The following is a 23,198-nucleotide window of genomic DNA, read 5'->3' as shown; positions in this document are numbered from 1 at the left end:
AAAAGTTAATTACCAGAAGTAAATTCCTGTTACTCTACTGAGACTGGGTAAACATACAAAGCTTTGGCAAGAAAACGTATTTATTTGTTTTAGAGCTACCATATTACATTTCCCCAAATATCGAAATTTGGGGTATAAAGAATATAAATGCTCCATGCTTCCAGCAGAGGGCTCTAAAGACAGAGAGATAGACAGACAGGCAGACAGATTTTTGAGGGTATGTGTGTAAATATTTTAATTGTGTTGAAAGGGGATATGTTATTTATTTATTTATTTATTTAAATTTTATTTTATTTTATTTTATTTGGAGATATGTTATTTAAGAAAGAAAATCAAACTCAACTTCTAAAATTATAGTCTGAATCATCGCCACCAGAATTATCTCCTTTACAACATGACATTTCTGCTTATTAGTAAAGGGACACTGGCCTCATTATCACAATTGGTACCAATCCCTTTTATTCTTGTGTCTTCACAGCCTATTCAGGAAGGTCATCACATGTCAATTAGTGCTTTGTGAGGCAAATGGATTCTGGCTTAGATGGAAACAAGTGACCTCAACCATGGACCATCCATCCCTTTATTTTTTTTTCTTCACAATGTTTTTCTGCAGAATGGGGATTACTAGAGTAGCTGTGGTCTCCACTACTGTCAATGTGGCACCTGTAATGTGTTTTCAGATTTGTGGCATTTTAAAGCAATAAACTTCAACTTTTGTTTGGAGTCTCTGAGAAAAAGCTTTTACTGTCCAGAGACAGTTTTAGGCCAACTTGTTCTGAGACACTAAACTCAAAAAAGAATGAAAAATAATAGGGCTTTATGGAGCCAATAAAATCGGGATGGCTGTATCTCACAGTCACATGCCTTACAGCGAGGAATTTCATTCCAACCTCTTCTGACACAGTTTTAAGGAACTAATTTATTTATGACTTTAGAGCTACGAATGACATAGTTCCTGTCAATTTATTATATAAATTCCCCAAACAATACCGACACATCCAGCATTTGGAATATAAAAAAACTGGAATCCTTCATGTTGGAGAGAGTTTTAACCATTTGCTGAGGTCCTTCTGTATAGAATAAGTTTGGGGAAACAACTCCATCTAGAAATGGTATTTTTTATTTCTCCTACAAACAAATATTATTGTCAAGGTATCCTAAATCCTTGTGTCTTACTTCAAATCCTATGACAGTTTTGGGAGAATTTATGTTTTGGTTTAGGAAAATAAAACTCCCCTACAAAATTAAAGAGAGTCATGATTTCTTGCCATATAAGATTCAACCAAAACCATCAATCAATAAATGATATTATTCTGGTTTTTTTTTTTTTCCTTTTTTTGTCTTTTTTCGTGACCGGCAACGGATCGCAACCCTCAGTGTCGTGCCCGTACCGGACCGGGACCGGCCACGGGATCGCAACCCTCGGTGTTGCTCCCACCCCTCGCTCAGCCAGCAAGCAGCCGGTCTGCATGTGGGATCCGAACCCTCGGCGGGAGCGCCACCACACTTCCCAAGCGGCGCACTATAGCAGTGCGCCACCGGGCCGGCCCTTATTCTGGTTTTTAAAAAAAGAAATGGCTCTTTCTGTCTCATCTTTCCACCAGCTTTTTATCTCCTTATCTGCTTTCTTCTACTTTATACTTGGAATTACTGTATCATCACATTACATATATATTTATTCATTTGTTGTTGTTTTTTAAATCTGTCCTCTCCCACTAGAATATAAGGTGTAAGAGCCTAGGGAATGTGTCTCATACGAAGGTACTTCAAAAAGTTTGTGGAAAAATAGAATTAAAAGATAATACAAATCATTCCATGAACCTTTTGAAGTACCTTCATATACAGCTATATCCCAATTTCTAAAACATTGCCTGTATTTAGGGGGCTCTCAATAAACAGTTGTTAAACAATTGAATTAAATAACTAACAGGATACAAAAACTCACAACACATGGTCTATCCCCTTAAGGAGCTTCTAATTTTCTACAGAGGAGGAATCATTAACAACCATTATAATATATTATTGCCTTAGTCACTTTAAATTTTGAAGTGACTGCTGGAATGAGTGATACATTTTTATTATACTCATCCAAGAGTAAATTGTTAGACTGAGAAAGCCCTTTGTATATACTAAATTGAGATTAGAACTAACAAGTGTTCATTTAGTCTCTGGTCAAACCATGCCTTATGGATTAGGAGGTACACATATAAGTGTACTTTGAATATTCTAGGTATATTGTGACCAACAAACATTGCATTCCACATTTGCTAGTCAACATTAATGTGTACTAGTAATTCAGTTGCATGGCCTTTCTGTTCATTTTAGCATCTAAACAGGTGAATAAAAAGCCCTGAGCCAGAACCTTGCCTATGAGGAGAAGCTAAGAAAGGAAGAGGGAAAGAAGGAAAAGGTTTTACCAGCTGATTTTACTGACGGCCTGAGGCTCACATTCCTGAAAACCAGTTGGTCATACCCTTCAACCTGCAGGTAAGCACAGGAATGAGATAGATGTCCTTCTCAACAAACATAACCCTCAGGCATACTTTGATCCTTTGGAGAAAGGAAAGCAAATAGCAAAGAATAAAAAGGAAGATACCACCTTTCCCACACTGTGAGGCTTCTGAGTGTTTATATGCTAGTGTGGCTGCTGGTACAAAGGTCAGTCCCAACTTTGAGCCTAGATAGATTAGATCAATGGAATGGTTTTGAATACTTCTTTTCATCATCAGTGAAAACAAAGACATCAATTCACAGTTTATGGAAACAACTTTTTTAAAGGGTCTTGGTTCAACTCGTTTATTTATTTTTTTAAAAAAGGATGCCTAAATTAAGGCAACAAGCAAAATCACTGTTTACTTAATATTTTATAATATTAGTATTAGTTTTAGATAGATCTCACACACAGACACAGTATATCAGGGTCTTGCACAATTCTGGATCCATCACTTACTAGGCATGTGGCTTTGAGCATGTCATTTTACCTCTCCCTGCTTAAGTTTCCTCATCTACAAAATGGATGAAATTATCTATCTCATAGAAACATCTTGAAGAATAAAATAAGACATGTAAAAGCCTTTAGCATATTGCCTGGCATGTAATAAATGTTTAGTAAACACAAAGCATTACATTCGTCCATTTTGTATCTAGAACTTGCTACTTTCTCTTGATAATAATATTCTGCTTCCTCCTTTTAGTAACAGACCGCCTAGTTTCAGCAGGGTGCGTGGTTATCCAGCAAAAGACCACACTTCCCAGCTAGGCATGGACCTGCGTATAAATTCTGGTCAGTGGGATGTGGGCAGGGATGATGTGTGCAACTCCACAGAGAGGACGGGACTGCCCTCAGGATAGGACCTGGGTGTGGGCATGGGCACGGCGACTACCTTTTACCAACACCCCAGGGAATAGCAGAGCAGCAGAGAAGGTGCTGAGACCCTGGAGCAGCCCCCTTGTTCCTCCCCCCTCCCTGGACCTCTTACTGCTGGCACTTACATGTTTGAGAAAAATAAACTTCTATCCTGTTTAAGCTATAATTATTCGGTTTCCATTAAAGTGGTCAAATCAACATTCTAACTAATGCTAGCATACTTATTTTAAATGACAGAAGTTTATAGTAAGCCACCTTGATGTTTATGGACATTCTCTTCTGCATTGATGATTATCTACTTGATGTCAAGTCCTTGTTAAGGGAAGATAACCTCCTTCTGCACAAATTGTAACACTTCACTAGTCACAGGTAGTCTCTGGGTCCAGGCAATGGCAATGGACATCTGGATGACAATGACATAAATCCAAACTAAGTGACAGGCAGCCTGCCAGGGCGGGGGCTGATGGGGAAGGTAATGGCATAAGGACACAGGAGGACAGCAGCTCGCACTCTTATGAACATAGAAACAGGCCACCCGACATTCCAATGGCAGGGATGAGAAGCACAGGCCTCCACATGGCAGTGCCAACCTACCAGCCGGAGGTAGTTCTGCAGCATCTGAAGAGGGATCATGGATGTGTAAGTCACACTACTGAGGCAGCCTTCCTGAGGACCTGTAAGAAATACATACACAGAAGGAAAATTGGCTCTCCTTGTTAAACATAAATGATCAAAACACAACAGAATCTATCATAAAAGATTCAATATGTTTGTTGACATACGTAGGCAGAGCTGACGTTTGGCCAAGAAGCACCAGGATGCCTGTGATGTCGTGAAAATATTATCATACTTTGTAATGGCTGCTAAATAGCTGCTGCTCCTGGCCTCCCAAGAGCTCCCCAGCTGCCCCTTCCCTCCTGCAGGGAAGCCCACCCACCTCCCAGCAATCACAGCCAGGCCTCCAGGTCCGGGCCCCAACACTGTAGCTGGTATCTGCTGATTGCTGGGTTCAATGTTTTACTGTTTATAAGCAAAAGTTATTATAATCCTCAGAAAATTTTAGCCTCGGCCAACATGAACCATAGACCTGTGGGTCTGGAGTCTCCCTTTCGGTCTATTGATCATCCACTATCCCCCTGCCCCCCGCCCCAACTTCTGCCATTTTCTCAATACATTGCTTGAGAATAAAGGAATTTTCTGGGATGGGCTCATTCTTTCTTTCTTCTTTTAAACTTCAGGAAGTACAGTTCAAACAATAAAATAAAACCTTATTAGGTGAAACTGAATTTTTAAAGACTTCATTCCCAACTATGGGAAATAGGAGGGTACTTCAAAAAGTTTGTGGAAAATAGAATTAAAATATGAATAATTCCATGAACTTTTTGGAGACTACCTTGTACATGACAAAAAATAAGTAGCTTTTAAAATGAAAGTAGTCCTGTGTCCAATACCGCTTACTAGTGGCATGATGCTAGGCAAGAAAATCAACCTTTCTGAGCCTCAATTTTCTTGTGCATAAAACGGGGATAAACAGAAATACATATCACATTGGGCTGTCATGAGAATTAAATGATTTCATACTCGTAATATGCCATAAATAACAGGCTCCTGCACATAGCAGTTGCCCACTAAACATTAGCCTATAGCATCATAATAATCATATTAAGCATACACTGGACTTGACAGTGACAAAAGACATTTCTCTTTTAACATGGTCTCTGTCACTGTCTGATCAGCATGCCAGTTTGGCCTCCGGTTTGTTCCTAATGAGGGCTGCAATCAGAATGGCAGGAATCAGTGATCAGGACAGATATCACCCATAGGTCAGAGATAGGGCTTTTGATTTTTCCTCCCCTTTATCAAATGTTTCAAAAAGCATCTACTTTCTTAGTAGTGGGAGTCGCACGTGCATGGCCAGAGAACACAGGACAAAAACATGCAGATCTAAGAACAGGTACTGCGAACTGGTCGTGAAACACTGTAAACATCACCTCAGTCTGGAACATCCGTACCTGACAAAAGCACAGTGATCTGCTCTGCCTTATTTTTCTTCATAAAGTCCCATGGGGACTGGCTGTAGCTCTGACCAGCTGACCATGGCATATTTCCTAGTCCCCAAGAAAGAAATAAAACGTCAAGGGCAGCTTAAAAGTAATTTTTCTCATAAGGGCAAACATATGCTATCCTCTGTGAGAACCCTTAAATTGTCACAGGTACATACAGAACATGTAAAGGGTTACGCAAGGGGTTAATTCCCTAATAAAAATTTTTCTGAAGGTCAAAAGGAAGGCCTTCAACCTACAGGTTTCTCCAAAGAAGTCTTTAGGAGGGATTTAGAGAGGTATCTAGAGAGCAAAAATACACTTGGCTATTTCTAGGGTTAAGTTCTCAGGAGCAAAACTGATCATAACCCAAAACTGCTTCATTAACCCAAGCACTTTGGATGAGATATCAGATCCTCTGTGATCCAGACAGTGTGTTACTTTCCAGGAAATTTTTAAGATTCCAGGAAAAACAAAACAGAATTTCTGGTGCCAAGAATAAGGCCTGCCTTCTCACAGCCTGGACCCTCTTCTTACTCTTGCTCAGTAATGGGCTCGCTCCATAGGTGTCTTCTCTAGGAAGGGATCAGTAATAAGTATTTATTTTCATCTCTTCCCTTCCACAGATCAGTTCTTAAATACCAATTCTCAGCATGCCCCCAATGCACACACATGCCCCCAATGCACACGCATGCCCCACTATAATTCTCTGCTTATCCGCTGGCCTGAACTTCCTTTAATCTAGCTTAGTTTATGGACCCAGCAAAATAACATACACACATATATTAATAACAATGTTATAATTGCCAATTATCAAACAGCTGCAGTTAGGCACTAAATTAAGCCTGTTATCCACAAAAACTCAATGATTTTTAGATCTGAAAAGCTACTAGGATGCATTTCTAGAACCTCGGTGACAAGCATGAATACAGGAACAATTAAGCCTTAGCAGAGGTAAGTTTATCTTGCTCACAGAGGTAAATTTATCTCATGGTGGCGAATATCCATTTGCCTTTGCCAGTTTCCAGATTAGCGGGATGAAGACTGATGGAGGGTCATTTCCTTTGAAACATTGTGCTCACTTTGTTTTTCAGACCCACGGGCAGAACCACACTTTGCATAATACTCTGTTGCTGGGGCAAAATGTGTTCCTGAGAATCATTTATGACTTATTTTCTTAATGCAACGATTTAATTATATAATAACAATTCAGTAACAGTAAGAATTTTAATGACCATGCCAAAGATCCATAAAATCAAGTTGTCACGAATAATTTGCTCTAAAAACTAGTGGTAATATATGTTTTGAAAGTGAGTTAGCATATACGAGTGAACAGAATAAAACACTATCTGATATAATAAATAAGCTCATACATTAATAGCCATGGTAAAAGCTCTTGACCAGCCTTTTCCAACATGCGCTGTTGAAAGTATACAAGCTTTCATATAGACAGATTGTGATTTGAATCCTGACTGCTTTGTTCATTAGCTATGTGATCTCAGGCAAGTCATCTTGTACCTAGTTATCTATAAAATGAGGCTGTTGTAAGGACTGTTTATAAAGTACCCAGCACAGTCCTCGCAAAGGAGCATGTTTCCAATACATGTTAGTTCTCCTGGTCTAAGAGGGAAGAAACTAACCAGGAACAATTAACATTTATAGAGCACTTACTATGCTCACCAGAAAGCAAACCTTATCTTTATGAGTTCTTTGGAATCTGTTTTATGGTGTCTATCAAATAGAAATAACCAGTTATCACACTGACTCATCCCATGTAGGATCTTTGGATGTATCTTCATTAAAGTGCTTCTTCTAACTCCAGACTTCATTAGGACACCTGTCCTGGAGGTAAGGGGTTAATGCACTATAGCACTGTTGGTATGGCCCAGGAACAAATTTGGAGCTGGGTTCAGAATGTGTGCATTAGCAAGCAGCTGCAGTGTGGTTAGTTTCTTGCATTTATCTAGAATAGCAAGTGCAATCACAAAGCTTCATCAAGGGCTTTCATGTTCTTTAAGTATCACTTGAGGCATGAAAGCATTTTTATATTAACAGGCAACATTATGTAATAGCTACATTATGAATAGTCAAGTCTTTCAACACCAGCAGCTGCCACAAGGGAGCTTTTTCCATTTGTCAAAACTGTGCTTAATCAATGAACTAAATATCAGGTTATAAAGCCCATTAACATAAATAAACCCGGAAATCTAACTTTCTCTTCACTGTAGAACTGCTGATACCTAGTGTGATGGATCGTACACTGCTTGCACTGAGACCGATGTTGGAGTCAGTGGTGTTATTAAATGTCACGTCTTCCAGACTCCACCATCCATCAGAAGAGATTGCTTGGAAATGATTTGTCAGGGCTTGACTCACGGCTTTTGAAAAGTCATCCCATGATGTCTGTTTGCGGATATTTAAAGTACATATTGTGTTTTCACATTTAAAGTCATCAGAACCATAGTTGCCTGGTTGAATTTCACCCACTGAAATCCTTAAGGGTACTTTAAGAGCATCTGTTAGAAGAATAAAGAATTAGGAGTTTAAAAAAATTCTAGTAGATAAAAACAGCAATAGTATTACGTAAAATAAGCAGATATGAACATTTTAAAAATAAGTAAAAGGACAGCTATTTTATTTCTTTAAATAACCTTAAATTGAACATTCTTATATTGGAGTAAACTTTTGTCTCCCAGTCTCTTCAGGTTCTTTGGAAACATGTTGCACAAACTGTTTATTTTTCCTTGTATCTTTGCCCTTTTCTACTTCACTGACTCATTCTCTTCAGCAAGATTCTCAAATCCTTTAAAAAAAAAATCTGAGAAAACTAGAGCTCTCCCTTTACCCTGAATTCTCTATATTCTCTTTTCTCCTTTTCTTTATGGATAATGTCATGAGCTAGGGAGGTTGCAGTTGTATAAAAGTCAGTATGCTTAGGGTAGGGGCTTCAGAATCATACAGACCATCCTCAATCATGAGCCTCAGGGTCAGGCTTTTACTAGCTGTGTGTACTTGGTAAACTGCCTTGATCTCTCTCTGCCCATAAAATGGAGGAAATGCCCATGGAGTTGTTAGCAAGAGTAAATAAACCTAAGTTTGTAATGGATTTAGCACACTATTTGTTACATAGTAAATACTAGTAAGTATTTGATAAGTGGCGAACAGTAGGAGCTTTTTAAATGATCTTTCCAATCTCTCTGTGATACCAACTGACGGAGGCACCTCTGGGTGGGCAGCACCCTATACACGTCTGTCCTCATGAACTGCACTACACACTTACTAGGTGTCACTGGTGTTTGTTCCTAAATCTGTGACGTCTACTGAACTCATTACTAAAATTAGTGAATTAAATATTCCATAAACTGATAAAAATATGAGTAACTGTTCCTATGAAAACTAAGTTGAATACCTTAGAGACACTTAAAAGGGTTTCTAAAAGACGTTATCTAATGAAGGGTAGATGAGGCAACCATGGGAAATCTGAAAAAGATATTGCTTTTAGTTTGCTTCACAAATGTGTTTAAGTACTCACGCTAAAAATCAGGGATGATGCATTAAAGGTCTGGTTTATTCAAATAAGAAAATATGGAACTTCAATCAGCAGAACCATACTAAAGACCTCTATCTAAAAGCTGGTTAAAACAATTTTACTCTGTATACCTTAAAATTAAAATGAAATGTTTAAATATCTGTATTTTTATGACTTCCTTCTTAAACTGGCTTTTCCCATTAACTGACCAACTACTGGATTATTTTATTTTCCATTTGTCAGTTCTCAGTCATCTTACTTCTCAACAGCATCTGACACAAGTGACCTCTCTCTGCTCCCTGACACATTCCTGCAGATTTCCTCAAACCTCATGGGGCATTCTTTCCTTTAATGTTGTTCCTTTGCTGGTCCCTCTATTGTTTCTAGATTCTTTTGTCTTCTTTTTTGTCTAGAGCCCTTTTCTCTTATTTTTCCTGTGTTCACTCTTTTGGTGATCTCACGAAGTACCATTACTTTAAATATCACTCATAGACTGCTGATTCTCCAATTTATATATCCAGTTCATACTCATCGCTGGAATTCCTGCTGACTTGACATTTCCACATAGACATCCTAACAGACATCTCGCACATGCAAAGCTAAACTCCGGATCTTCATGAGCAACACCTGCTTCACCCACAGCCTTCCCCTTGACAGGTGAAGGCAACTCCATCTTGCCAGTTGCTCAGACTTGAGCACACTGGAATTATCCATGAATCCCCTCCCTATCACACGTCATGTTCAATCCACTGGGAAGTTTTGTTGACTCTACCTTTAGCTATATCCAAACCAAGTATTTCTCACTATTTCTCACCATCTCATCTGCTACAATCCTGTATTAAGCCATCACTATTGTCTCTCACATTCATGTCCTAACAGGTCTCCCGGATTCTACCCGTGACTTCCTACAGGCTGTTTACAACGCAGCCAGTGATGTTACTAAAACATGCATCAGAGCTGTCACTCCTACGGCTGTGTTTAGTCCTTACAATGGCCTATAAATGCTAGCAAGATTAGGCTCCTCCCCATCCTATAACTTCTCTGACCTGTGTTCCTATTTCTCCCCGCCTGCTCACTCTAACGCAGTCACCCTGGTGTGTCTGCAGGTCCTCAGACACACCAGGCACACTGCTTAAGGCCTACCTTAGGGCCTCTGTCCATTTGCTGTTCTGCCTGGAAAGCTCTTGCCTAAGATATCTTCGGAGATGCCCTTTTTATCTTCAAGTCTTTGCTTCAATGTCCTAGCTGTGTGGCTGCCCTGACCGCCATGCTGAGAACTGAAAGCCCCCCTCACACTCCTGATCCCCCTCAGTCTCCTCCACAGCACATCTCACCATCTCACCATACCATATAACGCATCATTTCTTATGCTTATTGTCCATTTTCTGTCTCCTAATGTTAGAATATAAGCTTCATGATGATAATCTCTGTAAAAATTCTGATTTATCTACCTGAGTTGCTAGGACAGCGGCTGGCACATACAGGAGCTCAATAAATAGGAAGGTACTTCAAAAAGTTTGTGGAAAATAGAATTAAAATACAAATCTTCCCGTGAACATTTTGAAAACCCCTTGTCTTTGTGGAATGAATGAATGAAACGGTAGAATTCTAGAATAGTTTTTTCCACTGCCTCTCCATATTATTCATTGCTCAAAATAATCAGCTTCTGCCTACAGAACTTCATAAAATTTGTCTCCCTGACAACTTCCTATTTGCCAAATGTGATGACATTTAAAAAACCCTTACAGCCTAGGGAATTTTATACTATTGAGTTACTTATTCCTTTTGGAAACTTTCTCCTAACTTGGACCTGATCATACCATTGTTTTCTGGCTCTCCTCTTCTCTAATCCTTCCCAATCTTCTTTTCGAGCCATTCCTCCTCTCTGTTCTGTCCTGAAAGTTGGGGTTCCTCCGGGCTTGGTCCTTAGTCCCCTTTTCCCTTACTCTACACATCGTTCGTGTCTGATGGCACACCTATGACAACTGCGGCCCGCTTCTCCAGTCCTGCTCCCACCTAGGGAGTTCAGGCCCTCATTCTGTCCTGCTTGGTACCCAGGCATGCTCCCCCTCTATGGCATCCAGTACCAAGACAATATTTGCACATTACCAATCTCTCACTTCCTTGCTTACAATCATTCTCCCGTTCTTCAGCATCCACAGGATTAAGTCAAAACTTAACCATAGGATCCAGTCAAAAAGGAGTGCAGGGCCTTTTACGGCCTGACTCTAGTTGGGTGCGGCCTTTCCACACTCATCTCCCTCTTCTCCCCTGCGCGGCAGATGTAACTACACACGTGCAGAGATGCCACACTCTCCAGTGCCGTCACACGTGCTGCTGGTTCACCTGGGTGGCTCTATTTTCGGCTCTTTCTTGGCCCAGCCCTTCAACGCTCCTTCGATGCTCTTGCTTACCTCTCCTATGCATATTTTTAAACTTTGCCTCATTCAGAGGTACTCATAACAAACATAAGTTTGGAGATGTATTTTTAAAATTTTACACAGATGGTTTTATATTATGTATCCTCTTATAACTAACTTCTTCACTCAGCATTTTTTAATGTATCTATGGTGATAGATAAAATTTATTTTTAAGTGCTATTCGGTAACTTGAGAGTATGAATTTTCTATAGCTTATTCTACTTATCCATTCCCCAAATTTCCATTTAAAACATGTTTAATTTTCTACCACTACACGCAGGGCTGCAGCGTACATCTTCATATGTCTCCTGGTACACACTTTCAAGGATGTGTCTAGCTTATGTACTTAGGTGATGAATAGAAAATGTTTGTTGAATAAATGAAGAAAAATGGGCTTCTTTGTGCTTTTTTGACACATTCTGCTCTTCAATACTTACTCTGTACAGTTCCTCTGTACTTACAGCTTCTACTGTCAGCCTCATAAAAGTAATCTTACAATCTCAATGCATAGCCTGTCCTTATTGCTTTTCTCAGATTGTCAGAATCACAAATCTTAAAAAGACCTTAAGAAATTATCCACTCTTTTGCCCTTAGGCATATGAGTAATTATTATCCCCTATTAACAGATGAGCAGACTGACGTCAGGGAAGGTTGTGCACCTTGCCTGAAGTTACACGGACCTCAAAGAAGGGTACTGAGATTCAGATGACCCTTCCCTAAAGCACACCGCCTAATGTCCAGTCTTCCACAAGATGTTCACTTACAAATCCTGTCAACATATCTGAGACAGAAATCACACCTGGGTCTCCTTTATTAGTCTTTTACTTCCTAAAGTCCTCCTACGCCCTGCTTTTAGGCTTTTCCCTCCCTGTCCTCATTATATACCATTTCCCTGTCCACCACTCTGGTCCAACTCGTGACACTTAACACTTCTTGATGCTTGATGTTTACAGACTCTCTGTAGGTCGATCTGTCCCATACAGAGCTGCCTACATGATTCAGAAACAACGTCTGAATCTCATTATGCACTATCAAGAATCTCACTAGCTCTTCTTTGCCTGTCATATAAAATAAAAACTACTAAAACTAGCATTAAACTGCCTGAAACATCAACTGCCCTGTCCCGCTCTGCCAATTTCCCCTCTAATCACATCTCTACTTCAGCCAGGCCAGTATGCTTTTTACCTTTCATGTCCAACATACCAGAGTTATCTATGTTTATTCCTTCTATTTTTTCTAATATTTAATATCAAAAAGTGGAATTGAAATAAATGATAGCATTTACATTCCAGAATAAGTTTTTACCCAACCGAAAGTTGTCCACATTTGTTATTAGGTTAGGTTCAATTTATGTATATAAAAAGCTGAAATATGATAAGAGAAATATTGTATCTTAGAGAAATCCTATAAAAGGCACTGCTTCAGCCAGTGAATAGTGATTCAAAAGTTTAAGGCCCTGAAAGCTAGATTTTAATGATAAATAGAGACTTTTTTAACCAAAAGATACTCAGATGTAAAGATACTTTCTATGATTCTCTTTTATCTTCCTAAATTAAAGTACCCTTGTAGTTTGCATATATTCTTTCTTACCACACTAAAGTTTTCTTCACAAGGTAAAAGAATACAAACGCATGTATTAAGTTGAAGATTAAAACATTACTTCAATTTTTAAAATTCTGCTTATCCTAAAGTCGAATTACTGATACAGTTTGCTGATGAGAATTGGATGATAATCTTGATAAGAGGTTATAATGTTTTGTAATAATGATCTAGCATTCCATATTCATAAACCCACAAGTGAGGCCTTCATAAAATGTGCTGAGGAGCATATACTCTCAGAGCTAGAGGGGACCCAAGAGATCAATTATCTTCACAGACAGGCAACCAGGCCCTGGGAGACAACTGACTTGCCTGGCTCATGCGATCAGCTGACACAGAGTACACAGCTGGGATTTCTCATGCCCTACTAGTCTAATGTCTAGAAGGACAATCTAAATCAGAAGAAAAAAGCAACAATTATTTAGAATGCTCTCCTAGGTCCATAAAATACAAGGAAGAATTCGCATTATTTCAATAGCAATTAATTCTGCAAAAAGTCATTCTGCGTGGAAAAAGAATTAATTACCAAATTTATAATCAACAAAGTGTTTTTGCAACAGCTAAGGCTCAGAAAAGGTTAAAGAGAGGAGAAGACTACAGTTGCATTAATATTTTTCCCATTGTCCCAGAGTCCCCAGCATTGTAGAGGAAGGATGAACAATAAGCTCCAAAGGACACTCACTCAGGTTCTCCAGCAAATGCTTGCAGTCATCAGTCGCAACGTCGTGCACAGTCCGATTGCACTTGTCTCTCCTTTCAGGCTCGAGCCCTCCGTGCCTACACAGGATCTCTAGGCAGTTCTGTAAAGACAAGAGCTCTATTACCTCCAAGTCCAAATGAATTAACTTGAATGCAAAACCCAAGGGAAAAGCTAGTTGCCTGTAGCAAGACAATCAAGAATTCACAGCTAGAAATCTTATTTCAATTCCAGCAACACAAATATACAGATTAATTTCTGATTAGTCTAAATAATGTCTAGAAATGCAAAGCAAAGGGTGCTTCATTTAAATGTGAATCATAGGATCATAACATTGCTTCACAGAATAGCCTCTTAGGTTTCAAGAAAAAAAATTAGCTTATTAATCATTCAGTTTGCAGAGTGAAATTAAGACTGAAATTGACTTTAGAAGACAGTTTCCTTTTGTGGTAATTTGGTAATACAAAGCAAAGGGCTTTTGCTACAGCTGGATGCTCCTTGCTGTCTTCCAGACTATGGACTGCTTTCTTGGTAATGTAAGTGCAGGGATCCAATTTTAAGAATTTTGTCCCAGAGTCCTCATAAGAATTTGTATTTGAGATCTTACACTGCCATATTTTTCTATTTGAAAAATATGATGACCATGTTGATTGAGTTTTTAGAAAAACATTCCCAAAAGATACTGAAGTTATGTTCCTTCTATTATTCAGCTTTTTCTTCTGTATTGCTTAAGAAAATTTCCATTCAAAAAGTATCAGTAACTATGAACTGAAAAGTCTTAGTCCTCCATAATTTTTCAAATGCAAAGTAAAACACTATATACATAGTAAAAGACTACACACACACACACACACACACACACACACACACATTTTCTAATAAATAATTGCATGGCAGGATATTACAACAGGATATTTACTAAGGAATTCTTCTATATCAACTTTTACCAGTTCATGATTTGTTTACTGATCTCCCAGAAGAATAAGGAGAAAGCTGAATAGACTAGAAACCATGAAAAGGAACTAACAAGCAAAACAAGCATCACTCCCCTAAATAAACACACACACACACTCACACATGCATGCACGCATGCACACACGCTCACACATGCATGCACGCATGCACCACACACGCACACAGGGCTGGCTTGCATTCTGACAACACAGTAAACCGGGCAGTCTGAAAAGCCTTCTTTAATCCTGCTGTTACACCTTTTTCTCTGTTTCATAAAACATATTTTTTCCTTTTATAATGTAAAATATTTTTACTAAAGTATAAAATTCACATAGAAAAGCAGACATAGTGTACAGCTTGAAGCTTTACCACAAAGTGAACCTACTTGTGGAAGGAGCACTTTGGAAGCCCTCTGGAAGCTCCCTCTCGAGCCCTTGGCCCTCCCTTCTCCTCCCAGAGGTAACTACTATTCTGATTTCTAATATTGGACATTGGTTTAGCCCAATTTTGAACTCTATGTCCATGGAATAATACTGCAGGTACATTTCTACATTTGGTTTCCTTCATTCAACATAATGTCTCTAAGATTCATCCATGTATTGGGAGTAGTCATAATTCATGTTTTTTTTAAAAAGGTATTATCGTGTGGTATTCCATTACATGAATATACAACAATTGACTTATACATTCTCTTGTTGCTGAATATTTGGGTTCTGCTGTGAGCATTTAGTTCATGTCCTGTGGTGCATGCTGGTACACACATGCTGGTATACACTAGAGCTGGGCCTGCTGGAGCCCAGGCGTACATCTGTTCTATGTGAATATATACTGCAAAGGCTTTCAAAAGTGGCTATACCAATTTCCACTTCACAAGTAGTATATGTGAGTTTCGGTTGCTTCATATTGCCTCCAAAACATACTTTAAAATGCAAAAATGAGTTCACAAGAAAATACAGGAAATCCCTAAGGGCCCAAAAGAAAAAGAGTAAGCTGAAACCACAAATTTGGTGAAATTTGCAGGAAGCCAAGGCTTTTTGGAGGGCAAAGTTGATAGAGCTTTTTTGGGGGGATGGGAGATGAGGCCTTGGGCCCCACAAAATGGAGCACTGATCTAGGGGAACCCCGAGTAAAGAAAATCCATATGCCAGCAAAGGGAACCAACATTTGTTTTTCAGTGCCTGCCCCTGCTCAGGTGGGAGGGATCTCCTCTAAAACTCACCAAAGTCTGGCTTTTGTGAGTCTTGGGTTCAGATTTAGGAAATCACTAAGCTGAGAAATTAACTGAAAACAAAATTAAACATATAAATAACAGTTCTTATCAAGGTATTCTTACTACTTTGTATGGAACCAGGAAATGAATGATAAGATAGTGAATAAGAAATTCAGATAATATTGATTTAGAAATTAACTCTAATAAGAGGCTTAAATAGAATGGAATCTGAGAACTAATCTTTGTATATTCCCAAAAGGATAAGAGATAAAAATAATACATTTATTATTCAGGTTAGTACTTGTAGCAAAAGTGGGTAAAAGACAAGGCAGATCTGGATTCTATTCCTGCCAATATAAATGATTATATCTATAACCACTGGTAAATTATTTAACATTTTTCTGCTTCAGTTTCCTAATCTGTGTTTCAAATTTCTATATCTCAAAGGATGGTTAAATAACTTAAATAAAACATGCCTACAAAGCTCTTACACTGTTGGCATGTACTAAGCTCCCAACATTTATTATAGCAGCCGTTATTATTATAATCAACATCATCATCAATTAGAAGAAAAGCCCAAATATTCAGTTAACTTGCAAGGTATTATGCACATCAACAAGTGGCACTAATCTCAAGATAATTCTAGAAGATCTTAAATTATAAACAGAAATGAAAAAAGGTTATATTAGTCTGTTTCTGTTGCTTATAATAAAATACATGGAACCGGTAATTTGTAAGAAAACGAAATTTATTGCTTCCAGTTTCAGAGGCTGGAAGTTCAAAGTCCAGGGAACACATCTGGTGAGGATCTTCTCTAGTGGTTGCTTTACAGAAATGCAGGAGTCTCACACGGCAGAAAATGGTGGAGCAGAGAGAGAAAGACTCTCACATGCTCTCCTTTTAAAGCCCTCAACGATGTTCCTGACCACCATTATTAATCCATTCACTACGATGTGCTCCTACAGTTGAATCGCCTCTTCAAGGCCCCACCTTTCAATTGTCATAATAGGATTTCCCACCCCTTTACACTGTCACAGTGAGGACTAAGTTTTGGGGGGAAGTCAATCCACAGCAAAGGTGCAATGCAAGTTTACAGTACAACACAAGCCGGCAATTCTCCTAAAATAAGATTCCTTCATTTCTGACAGTCAAAGTGGGTTATTTTTAATTTTTATTACTCTCAGGTAGGTCAGTGGGCAATCATATAAGCAACACCTTTATCTTTAAGGAGGCATGAAATGTCAGTCCCCATGATGGTAACACATATCCAAACACTGCTATAAGTGTAAATTCTGCAGCGCTGTGCTGGCTCCAGGGGAACACAGAGATGAAAACCTTGACCCAACTGATTTACTTTATGGAAGAGCATTTACTTATGGAGAAAAGTATCCATGTGCTCTCCTTGCTGGGTGGGGTGTGTGAAGAGGACAAGTGCTCTGATACCAGTCTCTCCTTGTGGAAATGAATCCCCAGGGGGTCTAAACTGGGCAGGGTGTTATGCGCAGGGATATGGAGCAGGAGGTACAGGTGAATGAGTCTAAGCTAAAGTCCTATTAAGTAGGATATAGATGCACCTGCTATAACAGAGCTTAAAGTAGTGGCTTAGGCTTCAGCTTTTTTTTTTCCTTTTTTTGTCTTTTTTCGTGTCCGGTAACGGATCGCAACCCTCAGTGTCGCGCGCGTACTGGACCGGACCAGACCGGCAACGGGATCGCAACCCTCGGTGCTGCGCCCGCACCTTGCTCAGCCAGCGAGCGGGAACCGGTCTGTATGTGGGATCCGAACCCTCGGCGGGAGCGCCGCCACGCTCCCAAGCGGCGCACTGTAGCAGTGTGCCACCGGGCCGGCCCAGGCTTCAGCTTTTATTTCCATTCACACCTCATTTGCTGGAACTTAGGTATGTGGTGACAGTTATTTGCAACAGGGGCTAAAGAATGTAGTCTTTATGTCGGGTGGCCACAGGCCCAGCTGAAAATGGAAGAATTGTTATTACAAAGGAAGGCAGAAGAGATGTTGAGGGATGATGAGCAATCTCTGGTCCTTTAAGGAGAGCTGAGAAGCAAGGTACCAGTTCCAGGAAGACTAAGTAGAAACTCCAAGTCCAAAGAGCCAGAGATAAAATGCAAGTCAGGACAGGGAGTTGAAGGTTTGAAAATGAGCAGAGGGACAGAAAGCAAAACAGTGTGCAAATGCACAGGTAAGGTACAGGTCAACTGCTGAGAACAACCTTGGGTACGGGCGTACCCGCTGCTGCGCAGGGTGGGGGAGGTGGAAGCCGTTAAAATTAGAAATAATGACATTAGCAAGAAGGTAGTCTTAGGTGTGAGTGGCCAAAGACAAAGGTGACTGGAGGCAGCTATGAAGGGCTGAGTGCTGAGCAGTTTGCAGCAGTCTCTGTGGCATAGGAATGTGTTTAGGTAGGAAAGTACCATCACCTGCCCTACCCTGAAAACCAATTGGTGCATTTGGAAGATATATTGGAAAGGAAGAAGGTGATGGAAAGGAGCCCAGTTAAGAAACAAATGTAATAGTTGTTCATTCACTGATGAAACAAACATTCAGTACTTTTGGGCCAGAGACTATGCTGGGCACAGAATATACCAAATGAAAAACTGATTTTTTGGAGGCAGTGGAAAGGGAGAGAGGCATGCAAACAATTACAACATAATTGTCTCTAAGTGGAGTGCAGAGAGGTGCCTGGGGAGCACCTCAGTCCTGGAAGCCAAGACTGAAGCTGAGATGTTTTCCAGGCGAGAAGAGTCAGGGCAGAAGAAGAAGCCATCTGAGGTCATGTGAACAGCAGCGGCAAAGATAAGAGAGTGGGGACACAGGATGTCTGCACAGTGGCAGTCACACCTGGGTAGAGCACAGACACGCCAGGGAAGGAGACAGAAGTGCAGGGAAGGAGGCAGAAAACTCAGGCCACGCAGAGAGGGACTTGCCTGTCATGACAAGGGTCTAGCACTTATCCTGGAAGTGACAGAGCCTTGGAAAGATGGGCTACAGGTAAATTACATCACCCAGGCCCCCCATGTGACAGTGTAAAGGAGGTGAGGAGCCTGGAGCTGAAACCACAGCAGGACCCTGAATGCATCCCAACGGCCAATGATGATGCATCCAAAGGGCAGTTCCCATGAGACCATGGAGGGCTCAATGTATTCAAAATTCATGCATAAAGGAACAAAATCTGGAGCTGTACTGATCACTTGAATTCATTAAGTTAGGAAGGAGCAAAAAAACTGAGATGCCAGGTCATGTAAGTGATGCAGCAGACCAGCTGAGGAGCACAGATGTCAGGGTACAAGGACGCACCCCATCAAGCCGTCTGGTAGACACAGAGAAACACGGTCATCAACAGAGTGTAGGGAAAGTAAAGATAAATGGTCAGGGTCCCTTGAGGGTTTGGAGTCTTACTGAGCATTTGATGTAAATATGCACATGCACCCAGGTGTTCCTTGGTTATTGTCTAATGTAACTGCGCATGTGTGCCCAGGTGTTCCTGAGTTGTCTGACTCACACCCAGGTGTCCTGGGTTATTGGACTTAAGTATAAAGGACAAACTGCTCTGATCCACATCCCCCCCTCTATGCCCTAGAGGGGAGGCCCACAGGGAGGCTGCTGCTGCCAAGGCCCCTAGGATGCCCCGAGAGGCCACCACCGCTGCTGCTGGTGCTGCTGCTGCCATTGCTGAAGAAGCTGAGGACTGAGCTCGTGTTATCTGCCAATGGCTACCAGGACCTTTCCCAATTACCTAACTCGTGGACCTGCGTGTGAGGGGTCTGGTGACCCAGCCATGCATGTGAGGGGTCTGTGACCCTGGCTGTACAATGGGTTTGAAGAGTCTGTGGGCCCTATCCCTAACCCAACAATACAATTGGCTACATCAGCAAGATTCTGACAATTGCCCTAGCCAGACACATGGTTACCACATCACTGTCTAAATGGGACACTTTATGAGTAAAAGGTAGCAGTGTGAATAACAACATTGGGATAACAGGACTGTATTGGGTGAACTGAAAAGTTTGTTCCCCTAGTTATCAAGGAGATGCCCTGTAAATGTGAACTTCCTGGAAAGGACCTGCTTGGATGGACTCAGGAAATACATAGGTAGGGCTAGAGATAAGATTTTGGAATCCCTGTAGATTATGTTCTGGGGATCAACAAGATCACTCAAGGGAGAAAGTATAGAATTAAAGGAGAAAAAGGGTCAAAACTCAGATCCCCAGAAGGTGTTAGTGGAAAACACCAGAAGGCCCATGTCTTGGGTGAGAGGTGGAGCAGGACCCTGCTTAGCTCGGTTTCTGTTCACTTTAGTGTTCTGCCAGTCAATCACTGCTGCCCAAAGTAAGCCGGGATTCAATACTCTTCATTGAACATTCTGGAATGAGTGTTAAATAAAAAAAAGGCCTTCCCTTTGTTTACACACAGCCTGGCATTTTCAAAAATAATTTTACTAAAAATTAAGAGAAAAATGGAAATAATCACAGAATCAAAAGCACTAAAACAGAGTCCAAAGCTTTTAAAAGACTTCTATTTATTATGAGTAACATCCAGTTCCAATGACTTGGTGCCTTTTCAGGCACCTTATCTAACTTTCTCCTCTCTAAACCAGTTATCCAACTCTGTGCAACAAGGAAAAACTTCAGTGTCTCCTATTACTTTCTTCCTTTGAAGCCAAGACCTAGGTAGGAGAAGTCCAAATCTTGGGGTTCCATGTGGACCTTTGCACACACCTTATCCAGACTGCCTGGAGGACCTGGGTGACTGCTACAGTGTGAGAAGAAACTGCTGGCTCTCATGCAGCTAAAAGCTAACAATGCATCAGGCAGACCACAATCATAACAGAGCAAAAATGACCTAAAGTTGGCAATGAGAGGGCCACTGCCTGATCAGAGGGCACCTTGCCTAGAGATGACCTCTTGGAGGCTGGAAATAAATGTCTGGAAGAGAAGTAAAAAGCCAGGTGTGGAGATATGCGTTTGGAACTAACTAGTTATTGCAGAAGCCACAGTTAAAGCTGACAGACTGGATAAGCTCTTAAAAAACACGAGTAGGCAGCTGAGAATTGTTTGGGAATTGCTTAGAGTTAAAAAAACAAACAACAACAACAACAAAAAAGAGAAACACCGGAAAAACAAATAGAAAGCCTGGTCGGAGAAGTTGGAGGGAAAGCCAGGAAGGGGCAGCACTTTGGCAGCCCAGGGGAGGAGGAGCTTGCATAGTCAACATGTTAAACAATCCAGACAGAGTAAGCAGGAGCATAAGTGACAGGAAGCCACTGGCTTTGGCAATATGTAAGCTATAAGTATAATCTACTCAGAGTAAAAAAACTCACACCGTCCCCCAAATTAAAAAAAAAAAAATCTCTGGGTATATGAGCTTCAATAACAGAGATACTCAAATTTAGACAATCTCAATTTGTTCCTATTGCAGGAACCTGACCTGTCAACGGTCTCATGACAGAACAGAAAGTTTCATTAAGAATCTCTTTTATCTATTCACCTGAAGTGATGAAAACAAAGGCTTATCCTTACTTCAGCAGTCTCTCTGGGGTAATCACAGTCCAGCTCTAGAGAGAGGTATTCCTATTACAAAACATCAGATGGTGATTTGCATAAATTTCTTAATCATTGGAAAAAAGACCAAGGACTAAAATGGAAAAGGCACTGATTTGGAAATCTGATCTTCAATGAACGGACCATGGGGAATTAGTTACACCATTTCTCAAGACTTAGTTTCTTTATCTATAATGCCGGGGGGATGAACTCCATATGCTACATCCCTTTGAGCTCTCAAATTCCACAATTTCCTACTGAAAACCATGTGGAAACTGAAGTCTCTTCTTGGGTAGTGATGATATTACTACCCTGTGTAGATTGGATACATATGAGTATATGCTACTGTAGACAGAAAAAAGTTTGCTTTTTAAGTTCTACTTGTTGTCAGTGTAGAATATTTTTACAAAGACAATGATTAACTCAGTATTCTAATTTATTTTTTCATAAAACTGGCTTTAGCAACTTAGTTGTAAATAAATTGCCTTTCTGTAGATCTCAGCCAGAATATATACATTTTATTAGGCAAATGAAGCAAATATGTTTTCCAACACCTTTGACTAGGAAAGAAGGAAGCTTGGTATAGTGAAAAGAATAATGGGATCAGGCAGTCTGGGCTTCATTCCCACCTTCTATCTATTAAACCCGCTGGGGTTTAAATGCCTTAATCATAAAACGAAGAGGTTAGACTGGAAGATTAAATAACCACTCCAAGCCTAAAAATACAAGCCTAAACTATTATTTTAATAGTTTAACAGTGTGTGAATGTTGTCTGTCATGCTCGCTTCTTAAAATCTCTCTTTTCTTGTCCAAAATTCATTTTATGCTTTTTAAAGTAAGAGTCATATCCCATGAAAGACAGAGGTCATATTTTCCTTTACTCAACAGTGACAGACCATCCAGTGCAAATCAATGAAGGTAACATCTTGATCATAAAAACACCAGGACTAGTAAGAAGTTCATAATTAGGGAGGTGAGCAGCAACACGGTCCCCCTACACTGAAGGGTAACTTTCCCTGGGGAGTGGGTTTCTCTCTCTGCCTAGCACGAGAGGTTCAGTAGCCAAACATTCTAGATCAGGGGTGCTCAGGCTTGGTTGTTTCGTTTCCTCTAGACTGAGTGCATTTTACTAAATGCACAGCCACTTCTACCATTAACATCTCACATTAGACTCAGAGATTTTCTTTTAGGAGTGGAGACAGTTGTGAACTCTCTCCACACACCTCTAAACTATCAAATGAGATTCACTATCCTAGATTAACTGTGTGCTTTCAAATTGAAACTATTTACATTTCCTATCTCTGTCTCCTAAAAACATTTATTATTCACATTTCCCATCTTTGTCTCCTAAAAACTTTTATGTCACTATATTCCATTCAAATCAGTACATATATGAGGGTACTTCAAAAAGTTCTGGGAAAAATAGGACTGAAAGGTAACAATCTTTTCATAAGCTTTTTAAAGTACCCTTGTTTATCAAGTTCCCAGAATTTTTGTATCTTTTTTGTTAATAGGCAAAGTGGAAAAAAAAATTACTACTACTAACAAACAATACCTCCACATTGAACTGAATCATATCCTTTTCTCTCTTTTTTAAAAACCAAAATCCAAAATGAATAGCTTCTGCTATAGATCACAATAACAGGAAGTTACCTGACCAGGAGCTCTAAATGCACATTTGTAGTTATCTCCATCTGGATGAACAAATCATAGCACTTAAGTTCAGCATGTCTAAAACCACATTCTATCTTCCTAATCACAATGATGCCTTTTCTTGCTCTTTCTGGGAACATCACTATTCGATCATCTTTCTATTCACCACCCT

General features: G+C 40.0%; 1 protein-coding gene across 1 annotated transcript in view; it reads right to left on the bottom strand.

The window, feature by feature from the left end:
• Positions 1-23,198, bottom strand: part of CTTNBP2 (cortactin binding protein 2) — a 68,512-nt gene that overhangs the window by 34,624 nt on the left and 10,690 nt on the right. The window contains exons 5-8 of the mRNA XM_008568249.1: positions 13,640-13,757; positions 7,650-7,925; positions 5,380-5,475; positions 3,962-4,041 (exon numbers count right to left, since the gene is read on the bottom strand). Of these exons, the coding sequence (XP_008566471.1) occupies positions 3,962-4,041; positions 5,380-5,475; positions 7,650-7,925; positions 13,640-13,757 (570 nt within the window). The remainder of the gene's footprint in view (positions 1-3,961; positions 4,042-5,379; positions 5,476-7,649; positions 7,926-13,639; positions 13,758-23,198) is intronic.

Source organism: Galeopterus variegatus, unplaced genomic scaffold (genome assembly GCF_000696425.1).
Source record: "Galeopterus variegatus unplaced genomic scaffold, G_variegatus-3.0.2 Scaffold22, whole genome shotgun sequence".
NCBI classification, from domain to species: Eukaryota; Metazoa; Chordata; class Mammalia; order Dermoptera; family Cynocephalidae; genus Galeopterus; species Galeopterus variegatus.
Note: the sequence above shows the minus strand (reverse complement) of the source record. Positions and strands in the feature narration are given on the sequence as shown.